Source organism: Pinus tabuliformis, chromosome 9 (assembly GCF_031772625.1).
Source record: "Pinus tabuliformis cultivar Carrire ecotype Pingquan chromosome 9, CPIR1, whole genome shotgun sequence".
NCBI lineage: Eukaryota > Viridiplantae > Streptophyta > Pinopsida > Pinales > Pinaceae > Pinus > Pinus tabuliformis.
In genome coordinates, this window is record NC_142307.1 from 1,329,396,992 (window position 1) to 1,329,414,558 (window position 17,567).

At 38.4% G+C, this 17,567-nt stretch overlaps 1 protein-coding gene across 1 annotated transcript in view; it reads left to right on the plus strand.

Moving 5' to 3' along the window:
- The first annotated feature begins 4,063 nt into the window (after positions 1–4,063).
- Positions 4,064–17,567, plus strand: part of LOC149153424 (zinc finger CCCH domain-containing protein 14-like) — a 73,356-nt gene continuing 59,852 nt past the window's right edge. Inside the window, exon 1 of the mRNA XM_089438135.1 lies at positions 4,064–4,601. Coding sequence (XP_089294261.1) covers positions 4,421–4,601 — 181 coding nt within the window. The 5' untranslated portion in view covers positions 4,064–4,420. The remainder of the gene's footprint in view (positions 4,602–17,567) is intronic.

Consider the following 17,567-nt stretch of genomic DNA (forward strand, 5'->3'; position numbering starts at 1 on the left):
ACTTCAATTTGGCCACATACATAACAAAAAAGTTAGCCATGTTTTAAGCTTTGACGAGTTACTGCCTTCTCACAACACGGTAAGAAGCTTGAGGAGAGGTGGGGCGCATGGGAGGAGGAGTTCCTATGCAATAAAGAGATACCGACAACGAGGAAAGAGGAAATATGGTCACTCCAGATGCAGAGACAACGAGGGCGACCAAGGAGGGGTGTAGGAAATCAAGGAAGAGAGAAGCATGAGGGGGACAGAGAATTGGACCCTCCATTCAGGAACTCACCTGGTCGAGTGAATTTACCTACACCTTTTGATTAAATCGAAGCTCAAATTCACCTGCTCCAATGCACAGTTGACCAACTATCTCAAGCTCAGAATGGGGACAACGCTGAGTTGGTTAGTCACTTGTCTGTCATACGCCAGAATTAGCGGCGCATCTTGGATCGACAGGCTACACTGAGAAGGAACCAGAGGTCTCCAAGCCTGCATGGAGAGTTTTGAGACTCACATGGATCACGTGGAATCTCACATCCATGAAGCCTTTCATCTCCAATAAAATGTTTCCCAAGCAACAGAGGTTAACCTTGCTCCTCCTCCTTAGTTGCATGAATGATTACTAACTGCCTATACTTTTTGGGTAAATTTTGCTCATGGCGGGCTATGGATGTAATGAGGCCATGTTTTGTAAAGTTTCTCTCTCTTTTGTTTTGTTTGTATTTAAAGGCCAACAAACACAGTTGGAGTGAGGCCAATTTTGCATTCTCTCAAAACTCCTCACGATGTAATATTCTTATGATATAATGAAAAAATGTTGACTTACAAAAAAAACAAAGTAAAAGAAATCCAATTTAGTTAATTTTTTCATCAATCGATATGGAGTTGACATGTGGCATTTAAAAATAATATTGATATTACATTTCAATGTGAACGAGATGAGTAATTCTTTTTTTGATCAATTCACATGAGGTTTTGATCAATTCACATGAGGTATTTAGAAAAAATTATAGGATTGTTGTTGGAGATTTCTGGAAGTGAACTGTGTAATATTTTGATCCGTCCAAAGTTTTAGATGGTTATTTCATCCATCATCAAGGACCAAAGAGCTATCATATTTCAATATAGTAATAAATTAAAATATCTTAATATCCATATTTTTTTTGTAATCTTGGTGGGACTACATCTTCATCATGTCCAATATATCATCCCGATTGGGGCGGGGAATTGAACCGGTGACTTCACATCAAGGAGTGCCTTAACAGAGCACCCAATCAGCATCTATCCAAGGCCCTATGGACATTTCAATATCTATATTAAGTAACAAACTTAAATACCAATTTATATAAAAACATATAAAGTAATTAAAATTAAGTAACAAACTTTAATATATATATATATATATAGAGAGAGAGAGAGAGAGAGAGAGAGAGAGATCTCTATCTCTCTCTATATATATAGATATATAGTCTAACTTATAAAGGAATAACCTTTTTTCCGGAGCATTTTTTCTAGCTAATTTTAATCAAAACCCAATAGAGATTTTTAAAAACTTGAGTTTAAGTTATTTAATCTGTATAATTCGAGTGCCTTGGGGTTTTAAGGGTGCTGAATCCATTTATGCATTCAAAAATGTATTTTAAACAACACAAAATCAAAATCTCTGTTAAGATTATATCTTTAGATTCCAGTAAAAAAACCATATATATATATAAAGTTTTTTTGAGAATTTATAAAATAAAAATATTTCAATATGGATCATAAATAAAATATTTCAATATGTTCCTTAAGAAAAATATTTCAATATCACATAGGGAGAGAGACTATGTATATATTATATAAAGTAAATGCTTTTTTTCTTTTTTTTTGAGTGGTTAAATATTTCATTTGTGTTGCTCAAATACAAAGATGTATGTAAAAAGCTATTTTTTTGGTATATTATATAAAACAAATAAAAATACAAAATCTTACAATTAAAATATTTATTAGTGTTTTGCTTGACATGAAAGAGATGTTTAATTCCTTCTAATGATAGATCCTAACTAATTTAAGATATAAGAGAGATTTGTAATTCCTTTAATAGTTAATATGGAGTTAACATGTAACATTAACATAAAACTAAATGTAAATATCTATCTATATATAGAGAGACACAAAGGATATCTATCTATATATACAAAGGCACACAAGATATCTTATATAAAATAAATGAGAGGGAAAGAGAGAATTATGGTTAAAACATTTTATTATTGACCTGCAATTCATTCCATGCTAAGCATGGGGTTCTCACACACACACATATAGAAAGAAAGAAAGAAAGAAATTATTTTAACGTCCACGAGGCTAAAGATAACCTATGGGACATATTGCTTCTTCATCTGCTAGATGTATTCGGCCCTTTTTCTGTGAAGCTTCAAAATAAATGCTCCTAGCTTCTCGACAAACCCCTCGCTAAATAGATTATCCCAAGAGCTAGCTGCAAGCATATCTGCATAACTTTCCTTGTTGTCTTTGACCCCTCGCTAAATAGATTATCCCAAGAGCTAGCTGCGAGCATATTTGCATAACTTTCCCTGTTGTCTTTAAAGGCCCCACATTAACTCCAGATGTATAAGTGTTAAGAGGGAGCAATTTTTTTCAATGTAATCTATTTCTCAAATTTTACATTTAAAAAAAAAGTTTGTGCATCATAAAATTTAGTTCCTCTATAACTTGGATCCAAAATTAACATAAATCTATAAACAAATAATGATTTACACCTCTATTAATTAATAATCAAATTACAATAAATTTTTTTATTATTTAAAAATAGTATAAATAATTTATTTATTTATAATATTTAAAATTAATGATTTCCACTTTTATAATTTATAATCTTAATGGAAGGAAAATGAGTAAATTTGCTCATATGGTTATAAAAAAGATTTAATATTATATAATATTTATTTCTTTTTATATAAGAGAATGAATAAATTTACTCATATGATTAAAGAGATTTAGAGTTGAATTAAAATACTACCTAATAGCTTTATATTCCTAACCTCCTAAAAACTATATTAATATTGATAAACAAACACTTCTAAACCTGGGATTTCTTGAGTTACTTAATCTCTAAACCCTGTTGTTGAAGCTTCCCTTGTGGAGATAACATCCATACACAAAACAATGCAAGAACAACACTAAGGTGTCAGTGGTGGCTGATCTCATTGTTGCGCTAGACCTAAAGTATCTAGAGAAGCTTTGCACAAGGTTGCTAGATTTTGCATCACAGTACCTTGACAGCCCCAATGAACAATTAGCTTGTGACTTTCTCCATGTCACAAGTCAAATTTGAACCTGGGTGAAGAGGATAACAATTTAGTGTTTGATACCACCGTACCTTTGTCACACCTTTTTGCATATATTCTGATGTTGTACTCATGTAGCTTTCTTTCTTTATAACATTTTCGACATTTCTACAAGTTACACTTGCACTACCACATTTATATTCATATGGTTGGACTCCAGTCCCATTGACCTACTATTATGGTCATTCATTGAACATTGAAATAATTTTCTTATGTTACCTACCACTTGAGCTAGACCCAATTGACCTAAAATAAAAGGACATGGGGTGGGATTATGATCCACTTGTGTGTGCACAAGTCCGTCACTAAAACTTTATAAATAAATAATAAGTAAGGCAGCCTAGTTGGTGATTGTGAGTGAGGGAATTAATCCCAAATGTGATAAAAAAATGAACAATATAATTAAGCATTGATTCCGAAATTCAAGTCTCTTTGGGTGAAAAATATAATAATATGATAATAAATTAACAATATAATTAAGAATTGATCCCAGCCCCGGATTCAAGTCCTCCTATGTGAAGATATAATAATGTGATAAAAAAATGAACAAGATAATTAAAAATGATCAATAATTAGTATTTAAAATAAATAAAAATAAACAAACAAACATTTCATTGAGATAATGTGGCATGATAGTATTAGGGCACCGCGTTTTTATTCAGCGGGGTACCTCGGATGCGAGGTCCGCACGGATGTCATAAATTCGATATTTTCCATTGAAATTTTGAAATATTTACATCGATCAATTTTAGTTAATCACATGTGCCTGCTCTTACCAGAGAGCTATGCGTAGCTCCATCGCTGATTATCGTATCTGAAATCGAGGCCAAATTACTCTTGTTTTTTTTTTCTCACAAGCGTGAAGAAATCTGTTATTGTTGCAGTCTGTTCGTACCTTTTTTGAGCTCGTTCCGACTTTATGAGAGTTTCTTTCGTCCTTTTACCCTCGGAGAGATTGGAACGCGGGTTTGTGCGGTTTTATTGAGGCCTAGTGCTGCGTTAACAGGGCCTTCCTGTGTGTTTGGGTTTGAAGCTGGGACTGTTTGTGGGTTCTGCCCGATTTATCTGCTCAGAGAGAGGGAGAGATGGACCCATTTGGACCTCCGCGCAAGAAGTTGAGACCTGAGGTGGAGTTTGTGAATGGTAATGGTGGGATCCACACGCATACACATGCACTTACAGATGTGGGTACTCGACGGTTCAACCCTCCTGACATCGTATATGGAGATCCCGCCAGATTCAAGCAGCCAACCTTTGTTTCTCCTGGTATTTTTCTACTCTTTTCTGGACTAATTAGTTAGAATTCCTTTATAGAAGTGTTTAGAATAGCATTCTATCTTTTGCAGTTTACAGAGATGAGTTGCTGTAGGTATTAATATATTATTTTATTTGCTTTGCTTGTATAGATAGATCTTCGTTCTAATGTTGTGAGATGAGATGAGGAGAGGGAAAAAGGGGCATAGCTCCATAGCTTCTCATTCAATGGTACGAGTTAACTAGGATAGCATGGAATGGGAAAAGGAAACTTCATAGCCCAATGCAGTGGAGTAAATTTTGTGGCTGTTTTTTATTTGTTTGGGAAACGCTTCAAGAAAATTCCTTAGAGGAAGGGCTGGACCGCTTCACAAAGAGTGGAGTGGACTTTCATGGATTTATGAGCCAGTGTCTGGTGGGCGGAGGGGTAGCTATTCCTACAGGATAGAGATACACCTGGTCCCATCGTTTTGAAACTACTTATGCCATGGTCTGGTGCACGGTGGGGTGGGGGTCGGGTGGTGCAGACTGCGGCTAGAGTGGAACCCAGTCCATGGTGGGCATCTCAACATTCCTTAAACGCAATAGGAGTGAATTTTATGTATAGCTTATATAGAGGCAAGCACCGTTCTCTTAGCAAACGACGAAATTTATTCAGTCCCCGCTATATTAGGAAACTGCAACAGACTCAGTCGCATGCAGAATGAGCCAAAATATTGCTCTTGCTATTCAGTAATGTATTGTACTATCTCTAGGGTGGTCTATTGTGAGGGTTCTTTCATGATGATTATAGCAACGTGTATGTACTTCTGCATAGGCTAAGTGTCAAGCATGCAAGAGTAGTCGAAGATCACGCTAGGAGCTTGCTTATGTTGAGTGAGTGTCTCTTTACCCAAAATCTAACTTAGAAAAAACATATTAGTCAAATAATTGATTAATGTTGGCTATTGGGTTAAGGTTTTTTAAGGAAAAGTGAAATATTCACTTTATGATCTAGATTTAATCTCAATTGTTGATCTCAAGTGGGTTAGCATTTAATCTTAGCCATCTATCACTTTGGAGATTAGGGTTTGAGATCTAGCTCAATGAAGAATCATAAAGACAGTGCAAGCGAAGGAGGATGACACAACACAATTGCAAAGGATATAGCCTAATGGAAGGAGGATGACACCACACAATTGCAAGGGATTTGCAGATTTGAGAGAGATATTTTCTCAAGTGAGGGATAAGAAACCCAAGGCTGAAGAAAAGGAAAAGTTTGTGGCTGAAAATTTCAGAGAAGGGAATTCAATTGAGGCTGAGATCGTATGAGTGATTGAGCACCAAAGTTTCGTAGAGGGCTTCATGTGGGAGCAAGATCTAGGTCTTGGAAAGTTGCACGAGTTGAGGGTTTGGTTTGCATAAGAGGGTCGCATATGTGATGGCAAGGTTGAGTCCTGAGTAAATTGTGAATAGTACAACTCTGTGACGTGTGACGACTAAGAAAAAGGAAGGCTTTGCATTTGGAGAGTGTTAACCCTTGTAGCAATTTATGCTGCTGAAGGGTTAAGGTCCAATGAGACTTAGTCACACTGATCTATTTCCAAACACTTAATGGCATAATCGTTGATCAGAGGAACTTGTATATTTAGTATCGTCAGTTTCCAAGAAATTGCTATTTTGGACACTTTTGCTTTTTCAATATTTGGATTACTGGCGCTGGTCTTGCACATCAAATTTGACTACTTCTTGACCCTGGTGAAAAGCGAGTCCAATGAGACTATTTTCATCAAATTTGGAATGACTCTTTTTTCTTTTCTTTTATGCTTTTTTGCTTTGTTGTTATTATGGTCCATTATGTCATTTGGCTAAAAGTTGTGCTTTTGAGCTTTTTTGCTTTCTAGGAGAAGACTGCCTTTTTAGGCATGTATATAATTAGTAAGTTTATATATTTGGTAGGGACAGTTGTTGGTTGTGGTTTCTAGCTAGCAACTAAGGGGTGGTGTGAGCTTCCTTTGCATGGAAGAGTGGGGAGTTGAGTAGCATCTTTGTCAATGGCTTTTATGCTGAGCTGACACTTGGCATGGATCTAAATGATATATTTGGGTAGATTTTCAAGGATTATGACTTCAAAGTCATAAATTATGGAATAATTAAATAATTAAATTTTTATTTAATTATTCAATCACGTGGGAAAGGAATCAAATAGTTTTATTGAGAGAATGTGAGCTTTTACTAAATGTCTTCATGAGTAATAGCAGAAAAAACTTATTCCAGCTGCAACATCACACATTTGAGAGGGTGGTCTGGAATTAGTTACCCTGGATGGGGAAGCAATGATCATTAGATGAGAAATCGTTTTCCTCTTTATGAACTTTCTATTTCTAGAAAAAAATATTACTACCTTGTGCTACATAGTGCTTAATAAAATCATTGATAGAATTCACATCTTCATGTAAAGGGTATAAGAGAAGAAGAGCTGTCCTGGAAGGAATTCGAGGAATATTTCTAGGACAAGTATCTCTTTGACAGATACTTTGACAACAAGGCTAAGGAGTTCTATGAACTTAGATTGGGACAAATGTTAGATGAGTATACCACCAAATTCTTAGAGTTGCTAAGGTATGTTCCCTACCTTAAGGAAGATAAAGCAAGGATTTAGAGGTATGTCACTAGACTGCCACAATCCTTCAAGGATAGAATTGAGTTCAATGAGCCTAAAATATTAGAGGATGCAATTCGAAAACTGAAGCGCTACTATGAGCAGTCTAGGCGTAGCCTTAATACTAAGTTGCACAATATGGGGAAACAGGTATGAGTACGAAACGTGACCCCCCCAAATTTTGGAAATGAGGAAACACAATATATATATATATATATATATATATATATATATTTGTCGATCAAAACATTGAATTTATATTATTGTGAAGAAAACAAATACATTTAGATTTTATCAAGCTCGTCTTGCCTCACTTCGACCGGATTTGTTTGCGAGGAGAGTTGGAATATGGAGCAGAAGATTTAACAATTGGCACCTTATTTCCAGAGGATGCAATTCGAAAACTGAAGCGCTACTATGAGCAGTCTAGGCGTAGCCTTAATACTAAGTTGCACAATATGGGGAAACAGGTATGAGTACGAAACGTGACCCCCCCAAATTTTGGAAATGAGGAAACACAATATATATATATATATATATATATATATATATATATATATATATATATTTATTTATTTTATATTTGTCGATCAAAACATTGAATTTATATTATTGTGAAGAAAACAAATACATTTAGATTTTATCAAGCTCGTCTTGCCTCACTTCGACCGGATTTGTTGGCGAGGAGAGTTGGAATATGAAGCAAAAGATTTAACAATTGGCACCTTATTTCCAGAGGGCTATGCAACCATACAAGCCAAAAAACTAACAAAATAAGAACACAACCTGTCACATTCATATCAAGGTGGCAGACACGGTTGGTGCATATCTGCAGGAGTTGGTTGCTCCCTTTGTTCATGCTAATGATATTCAATGTGCTCCAGTCGAGCTTCAATCTCCTGTAGACGTTCATTTGTGTGCCGCTAGCTTCTGTGGAAGTTTGCCAATTATTCTAGGATTTCCTCTTGAGCGAATTGAATATCATTCCAATAGGCCACATTTTCATTTCAAATTTCGTATCGATGGTCACAGAGGATATCCAAGTTGGTCTGGATCCCTCGCAGTTGTGTAACAATTGATTTGAAAGAGGTGGCCTGAACAATACGATAAGGAGGCGGCGTGAGGTTCTGCTCAACTTCTCCTCCCTATCCAAACTGGCTAAACTATCCTCGTTGGAGGATGAGGGGCCACCCCCTTTGACATTGCCTCCTTTGACATTTAAATGGCCATGATATCCACCCCCTCTATGGGGTCTGCCTCTCTGTCGCGACATACCTGCAATCAAAAGGAAGAAACCAAAGCAGACCAAGACCCCAATCCAAAAACTGCTCCAAATTACCACCACACAACAATGTCCAGTTGACCCCCCACGAGACAACACATCAGTCGGGGTTTCAAGTTTTCAATGCCACCACACCAGGGCCATGTTACCCACCATTTTGTGGGTGATATCCCTAGGAGAAAATTTTATCCAAGACAATCCTCAACTGACAGCCAACAACCCCTTGCAGCTACCAACTAGCTCGTTGTGCCATTTCTTCGCCACCTGAGCCAACCATGTGGCCCCTCACCCATATGTCCTGATTGTATGTTTGAAGGTGGGCCTCCCGAACCTAAAGGTATGCCTTGTCATTTGGTAATTGAGTATTGTAGTTTGCTTATCATGGACACTATTGGGCATGGATTAATGGGGGGATTCGGCGAAAAGAGTGGGCTAGGTCTTTGCTCTTGTCCGTTAGACCTCTTTTGGATGTTAACCTTAGACCCTAGTCCCGTGGGATCTCTTTTATTGACCTTTGGGCTCTAGGGATGGTACTACATGGGAAACCCTGATTTTGGTTGTGTGGTCCCGCTCCCTCATTCACACATATCACTCCCCTTCCACTCATTATAATCTAATTCATCATTTGGGCCTCCCAAACTTAAAGTTATGCCTTGTCATTTGGTAATTGAGTATTGTAGTTTTCTTATCATGGATACTTCTGGGCATGGATTAATGGGGGGATTTAGCGGAAAGAGTGGCTTAGGTCTGTGCTCTTGTCCCCTAGACCTCTTTTGGATGTTAACCTTGGACCCTAGTCTCGTGGAATTTCTTTTACTGACCTTTGGGCTCTGGGGATGGTACTACATGGGAATCCCTGATTTTGGTTGCATGGTCCTGCTCCCTCATCCACACATATCACTCCACTTCGACTCATTATAACCCAATTCATCATTTTTCCCACCTGGGTCCACATAGGGTTAGCCTTCCCCCTCCCCTTGCCCACAACCTTGGGTTGGGCCTGGAATGATGCCCCATAGGTTGATGCAGCTGAAAAGAAAAGTAAAAAAGCATAATTGGCCACATTCAACAAGAAACAAAATGCAAAAGATGGTCGGGAGTCCCAGGGTTGTGGGGGAGCGCCCCCTCCCCCCCTCTCGCTCCTACTCCCAATTCGCGCTTCGAGTGGGAGCGGCTCTGGAGCGCGCTCCCTCCACGCTCCTGAGGAGGGAGCGGTTTCGAGAGCGCGCTTCCTAAAAAAAACACTCCCCCTGCCTTTTCGAGAGCGTTTAGCCTTTTTTGCAACTTTTTTTTTGCAGTAATGTTCCAAATGCAATTTGTTTTCAAAGAAACAAATAAGTTTTGAGTGGGGTAGCTTAATGATCAAGCCTCTGGCCCTAGTATTGATATGCGATTCATGGTAATGTTAAATTCTTAAAGTAAAAGTGACATTCTCCTTAATCTTCATTTTCGTCCTTTTACTTAAATTTTTAACATTACCATGAAATGACTCAGGATGTTTGAGAGTGCTTCCGACGTCATTGGATCTCATATGGAGAAAGTAGAATTTTAGATTTCATTCAAAATTCAACAGACTTATCAGTTTTTCAGGATTAGGGGATTGTAATGTTTCCATTGAATTTTGTCATGTATTAGGGTATGGAACTCGTATTTAATCAAGAGCACCAATCCCTCTATGTACCTTGATGTTAGTGACATTGGTTGTCAAACTCCTTTATCATGACCCTCCTAAAAATGTACGCATCACTCGAACAAAATCTTGACTTGACATCTTATGTTTTTTCTATCTTATGTTAATGCTTAGAGGGTGATATTAATGACAAAGATCTCTATACAGATCCAGAGGTAATGACAAAGATACCTCTGGATATTAATGCTTAGAGGGTGATATCAATGACAAAGATCCTGATTTTCCAACAAGACTAAAAAATTAGACATTTCCCGTGGTGGCAAGAGGCCCAAGCATAAGCAATAGATAATAGATTTACTTCTCATTTCTAGTTTCTAGTAGTTTTTATAATTATTGACTCTTTCATATTTATTATGATATTTTTTTAAACAATATATGACAATTTAAGTTTTAAGTTTGAAGTTGGCAATTATAACTCATTAGTAATGAATTATGAATATGATGCTTCATGAAAGTTGAAAGTTGTTTCATTTCATGTTAGATATTATTTGTTGTAATGGTTACACTTAGCTTAAAAGTACAACTTTGGTGATCAATGATGATAAATGTTATATATTGAATTTTGAAAGCTTGAAACTTTAAGATTGATGAATCATGAGACTCAATATGTTGTATGTTGCTATGTTACTAACTTGTGGATGTGGTTGATGAAGATTATAACTTCTAGATGATTATTGTTATATGGTTCAATCTATGTTTTTAATGTTTTTTATATTTAATTCATCATTCTACATGTTTTTGTTGACATATATGCATCAAAATACAAAAAAATAAAAAAAATATATATTATACAAAAAACTCTTCGGGATTTGCTCCCAAACTGGGAGCTTTTGAAAATGTCGCTCCCGCTCCCGTTTTTGTTCCCGCTCCCCGTTTTCGCTCCCGCTCCCAAGTAACCCTGTCTGGGACACCGACAAACACATTTAGCACATGGGCAAAATCCAATACATGAGTTGTACCCCATTATCATAGTCATCGCCATGGTTCCTATAGGCCATAGATGAGCCTCTTTTATCATTCAGGAACCCATGATTGTTCCAACCCCTGGTGGGCAATGAACTACCCTACCTTGAAGGGGGTATCCATTGCTATACCTTGAAAATCATGCTCTTATCCCTTGAGCCCCAGGCAGTTAATCAAAGAAAAAAATCATAGAAGGCAAAAGGCATATAAAGAAGGGTGGAAAAGTCAAGGCCGGGCACCTCATGCACCACGATTGCTCCCTTGTATACACTATATATATCTAAGTGTGGGCTTCCCTCTTAATAGCTACCCTTGTACCCCAGTATGTGGCCCAAAGCTACCCCTTTCGTTCCCTACTCCATTCATCTCTTTATCACATGCCACCACCCTTTGAAGGATGTACCTTGGACATACTATCCCCTTTAAAGGTAGAAACCACCTAATAGGATACTTGGTTAACCCCATTTCGAGGTTGGAGACGTTATTTCATGCCAAAGGCCATTATGGAAGGGCATGCCATTATGAAGTGCCCACCTGTTGTCCATGGTTTGTAAGCTCTTTAACTCGATTTCCTTTGATGACTTGTTGTACTAGAAGGCTAGGGGACGCATTGGATCTTATGCAGGACTGCAAATGGTCTCCATTTTTGGGTTTGGTCTCCCTATACGGGGTCCTAACCCTCCAGAGGGCTACATTGGCACATTTAGGGTGTGTGTAGAGAGCCATGGGCCTCCACAACAGTAGACAACACTCCATGGACCCATAAAAATGTTCAGAGATTGCTTGAGATTCACCTGTTAGACGAGGAAGATGCACTTGGTTCACCATGCCCAACCAACCCCACAAATGTATCATGCACTTGGCACCCAAGACTTGTATGCTGATGTGGCGTCACTTACACCATCATCTGGGCCCTTAGAGATGGTCTACAGGCATCTTCGATCTACTTGTAGACCCATGAGGTTTTTTGTGTGCCCTCACACCCATTGGGAGCGCCACGGGTTTATTATTTGGAGAACAAGGGGCCAACCTCTTGTCCGCTTCTTTTTTGGAGTCCTATTCATCATTGTGGCACTTATGGACTTCATTAGGCTTCTTAGAAGGCTCAACGACATGTATTATTGATCATTCGACCTCTTGAGAGGCTTATTTTTTTGTTTATGAGCTAGTTTGGTGGGGTTGCCACCAAAAGTTAATTGTTTTGCACATTATTTTATTTTAGGGGCTAATGTAGGTTCAAGTAGCTAAATCGAACTCATTAGAAGTGTATAAATAGAAGTTATGAGGATTCATTTTAGGATCATCACTTGGATTTAGAACTTGTACCTCTTTAGAGATTTTCGCTATCCTTCTTGGAGGACGAATTTTTGGAGCATGGAATGAATTTTGATGTTTGGATTATTTTCATATGTCTTGGAGCTTTTTAAGTGGAAAGATTTTGGATGGTTGGATGTATTCTTCTACATGTAAGTACATTTTAATGCTATTCTTTCTTTCTAATTTTGTCACATACATTGTTGCTAGGATTTCACTATACTAGGGCTTATTTGCTGCATCTCTTTATACAAAGTTGTGGAAATTTGTTTCTGAATAGTGAATTCTTCATGTATGGGCAATGTATAATGAATGAATGTTCCTAGGGATGTTTCGTTACTGAAATTCATCTTGATAAGCCATTTATCTTGCAAAATGAAGTATAAAGTCTTTGAAGCTGCTTTTGTTGCTGCCTTAGTGCTAAGCGAAGTTGTCTTTGAGGCTTCCTTGACCTAGAAAATTCAAAGGTCCATAGTCATAATTCTACTTGACTTCAATCTCCCCAAAGGATTAGACACTGGTCCACCCAAAGGTGATCACCTTAAACCTTTTTTTTTAATCCTTCTCCCTCTCCTTTTCTAGGCCTAGCCCATGGGGTCCCCTAGGGCATCACTTATCTTGCAAACCATCCATCAAAAAAATTCGATCTATTGGCCCCTACTATGCTGGTGTGTCTCCTAGGTGCCCTCTAATTTTGAAGAAATTCCGACAATGTGATTTTGAGATATCCCAAGCCCTAGCCTCGAGATTGAATCTTGCTCCGAGCTTCCTTAGGCTAGAAGCCTCATTGGGACCTTCACATTATCTTGCATTAAAAATTCTTTCTTTGGTTCCTTTCTCTCTACGGAACAGGTCAAGTATATCACTAGTTGCTAAACCCTACCCCCTTGACCTACCCTTGGGTCCTCTTGTTCCCGTGTGGTCCCATACACTATTAACGATAATTATTCAAGGATCACTGGGAATCCAAGCCTTCACAAGGATTTCAAGGCCTAGAAACCTCCATTATAAGATACATACCCTAAACCAAAACCTTGAAGTTCCCCTAAGCCCTTCCTTGAGAGCTTTAAACCTTACCTCCAAAGCAAGCAAGCCACATATTTGACCCTCTCTTGTGAATAGGCTTCTAGGATCACCCCTCATCCTTTCATTGGTCGAACCATTTAGTGATCCTCATCATAATGGGTCTCCTCCTATCGGTGAAAGTTCGTAAAGAGGTGGGAGCCTTAGCCGAGGTGACAGTGGGCTATTGCTCCATTGTTGCCCTTAGCCTAGTAGTAGCCCTTCAAGGATCTCCTTTTAGGACCCCTGCTAGTTTAAGTAGTAACAGGCCACACTGCCCCAATCCCCCGACACAAGGAAGATAATTCAACCCAAAGAGAGCACATAACCCACAAGACGTAACATTATACTTCCCACAATCCAACAATGGGGATCTCCCAAGCCATTGGAGACCTCCTAACTTGAATATCAAGCTCTCATGAAACACAAAGACCGAATTTCTCTTTCCCCCAAGTCCTTTCCCTACCTCTGACCCAAGACAATTTGGGACCTCAGACGAAAGAGGAGGGCACAATTGACCACAATTCCGAAGTTGGAAGTTCAAATTTATCTTCCTAGGGATCCGGGGCACCATGTAGGTATCATCAATTAATTTACATCCCCAACATCACGCAGGACCACTGGCCCAAATCCCAATCTTAAGTTCCTTGAGAATGACTAACTTAACCTAGCAAAGCCACCCTTTAACATGAACGATAGCCCAAACAAAAACGCTAGAAAGGTAATCAAAGACAACCAACAAATGCTAACCTAAGAAACAAAGTATTACCCAAACTTGCCTGCTAAGAGATTTCCACCAACACAGAGGAAAGGAAGTCGACAGATGAAGGAGCAACAACTAGTGAGGAATCTGATGGCCACTGACGCAAATTACCTTGACTTCGACGCACTTGGATCCCAAACAAAGTCTTGAGCACAAGACCACACACAAGAGTCGACTGCAACAAAACTCCTCACCATCCCGACCTTTCAATTTTTGCTCCAGGCCTGAAAAGTAAATGTAATCGTGACCACCTTGCTCAGCGTTACTTCTCATCGCCTGCCACAAACAAATAGTAACCATCCCTCTCCAGAACAGAGGATATACCCCTTCCTTCTCCAGAAACCTCCTTTGTCGGGCCAATGGCCCACACTTGCTCGCATTAACCCTCACATGAATAACAATTGGCTGGGGGTGGGGATCCCAAGGCCCCCTCAATTACGGGTCGGTCACCCCCATCGGGGAATATATGTACCGCAACAACTATTACAACAACTGAAAATTATTCTTCTAATTGAATATTATTATGTGCACTTTATTTGCTATGGCAGAGAATGAATAAAATCACAACTGCAATTTTCCCCCAAAATTAAATATGTTGCGGAAACAAACACTGAAACTAAGAAAATGGAGCGCACACACAATAAAATTGACACCATTGTTTTTAGAAAAATGTCCTTGAAAAACTCCGATGTGGGAAAATTAGTGCAGCAGATGAGGTTTTATTATTATTCTTCGCAGCAAAATCTGATAACAATAAACTGGATGCCACACTGGCAATCCTCTGTGAGAAATCACTGGCTAAATTATTGAGGGAAATTTTCCCTTCTCCACAGGTAATCCAACAACAAACTGGCCACAAAAACTGGCTATCCAAGACACTTGTGCAGGCCTGCGCAGTCCCTCACACGCACTTCTTGGATCTGCGTTTGAATCAGCTGTCCTGTTTGTTGCTACCTTTGGAAATGATTCTCCGTCCCTTTGAAAAATTATACCAACCTCTGACACTTGAATCGACCTCCTCTTCAGTGAAATTGAACTGCCTCTTTAAGGCTCTGCACAAGCCCCTGCGCATCCTCCTGTGGAATAACTCTACCTTTCTTAGTGGACTCTTCTGGCTTTGGAAATCTCCTCCAGAATCTCTAGTGATGCTCCTTTGCCTCCACTACTGATCTCTAGCTTGAATTCTCTTTTTGACTGAATCTCTGCTCTATTGGAAATTCGATTTGCTTAAATCACCCACTCACTCGATGTATCTTATTCATCCCCATTGTCCTGCTCTTATAATTTGTCGTTGGTGAACCAACAACCACGATTAGATCCTCATCAACTGCTAAGATCATCTCAAACTCAATTTGCGTGAGTTTCTAGAGCATTCTCACTTTTCTCAATTAATTCCCTTTAATTAATTGATTTCTCTAAGTTAGACTTAGGCATTTTTTAATTATCGATCAATTAGTTTAATTGAGCCGTCTATAGGTGTTTTCTCCTGAAACCTTTCTTGGGTTTTGGAGATCTTGTGTTTCTTAGCCTCTTTTACCAAAGTTGAGACGAGAACACCTGTCCGATGCTGCAAAAACTAACATATATATATATATATATATATATATATATATATATATATGTTAGGACATTTAAGAAATGTTATGTGCAATCATAAATCATACATGATACATTATTACATTATGATTACATTGTCTAATGTCATTGCATAAACTGTAAGTCTATCAATTATACATGATAATGAAACATACTAACATCACATTTACTCATGAATGATCACATAATGAAAGTAGTAATATCTAGAAACAACCTTGATAAACAAGGTTTATTATAAATATATATCCAAGTGAAACGACTCACTTGGTTCGTGTCATGAGGGAATGAGGCGAGAGTCTTCTTATAACTTGTGAGAGACATCTAGAAACATCCACACATTATTTTAATCACCAAACTGGGAAAAAAATATTGTCGAGACACATGTACGAGCTTGAAATGTGTTTCAGGTTATACGGGTCCCATGTAAGCCTCATGAAACACACCTGTACGACCTGAAATGCATTTTAGGCCCATATCAAACGTGTTTCAGCGTTTTGTTTCCGTTTCTCTTGCCCAACGTTTCTTGCAACATAACCTAAATATAAATCAAAATGGAAATTCAAAGGCAATGCCAAGTTCAAAGGAAAAAGGAAGAATGTAATCAAAGGAATGAGTGCAACCCCTGTTAATCAAGAACATCAATACAGGTCCAATATTGCTATAAGAGGCCAATCTACTTAAGAAACCGAGAGTTATGAGAAGGGTCCATGTAAGTGCTGAAATTGTGGAGGGAATCACTTAAGGAAGGATTGCCCACAACACAAGCACGCTGCATGAGACTATACAATGCGCAGGAAGCAGAGATAGTCAAAGATGTGGCACAAAGTATACCCAGAATTTATGTAGTAGTGGATAATCGTCAAGCTGATCACCAGGAAACAATTATAGAAATGGAAGGTATGCTTTGTGACCAAAACATTTAAGTTTTGATTGACTCTGGTTGAAATTTTTGTTACATTAAGTCTTGGCTAGTTTAGTTGGCCACAGGGACGAGAAGGAGAGTGGAGCACATAATAAGGTGATGACTGATTGAGCTAAATGGCATGCCGACTATTGCCAATTGCAATGTACTACCACTCAGAGCATATGACACATTGTTGGGTATGCACTGGTTGTATATGCATCGCACCAAGGTTGATTGTTTTGAGAAGACCATCGAATGCCTTGATGAAGTCAGAGAGCATAGAATATTGCGGGGAAAACTGAAATTTACTTTTGTGAGATTAATTTCGGCTATGCAAGCTAGGAGAAGCTGTAGAAAGGGATGTCTTTCATTTGCTGTGCAAATATCTAGCAACGCTAAAACTAACATCAATGCCAGGGAAAGAGATAATGACATTCTGTCAAAATATCCCATTTTGAAATAGTTCCAAGATGTCTTTGTTGAGCAGATGCTTGGGTTTCCTCCTCATAGGGAGGTGGATTTCTTTATTGAATTAATGCCAGGAGCAACTCTAGAGTCAAAGGCTCCATATAGAATGAGCACTCCAGAATTAGTTGAACTGAAGCTACAACTCAAGGAGATATTGCACAAGGGCTGCATAAGGCCAAGTGTGTCTCCATGGGGGGCACTAGTTCTATTAGTGAAGAAGGATGGCACACTTAGGTTGTGCATTCACTATAGACAGGTTATCATCAAGTGTGTATTAAAGATGAAGATATCCATA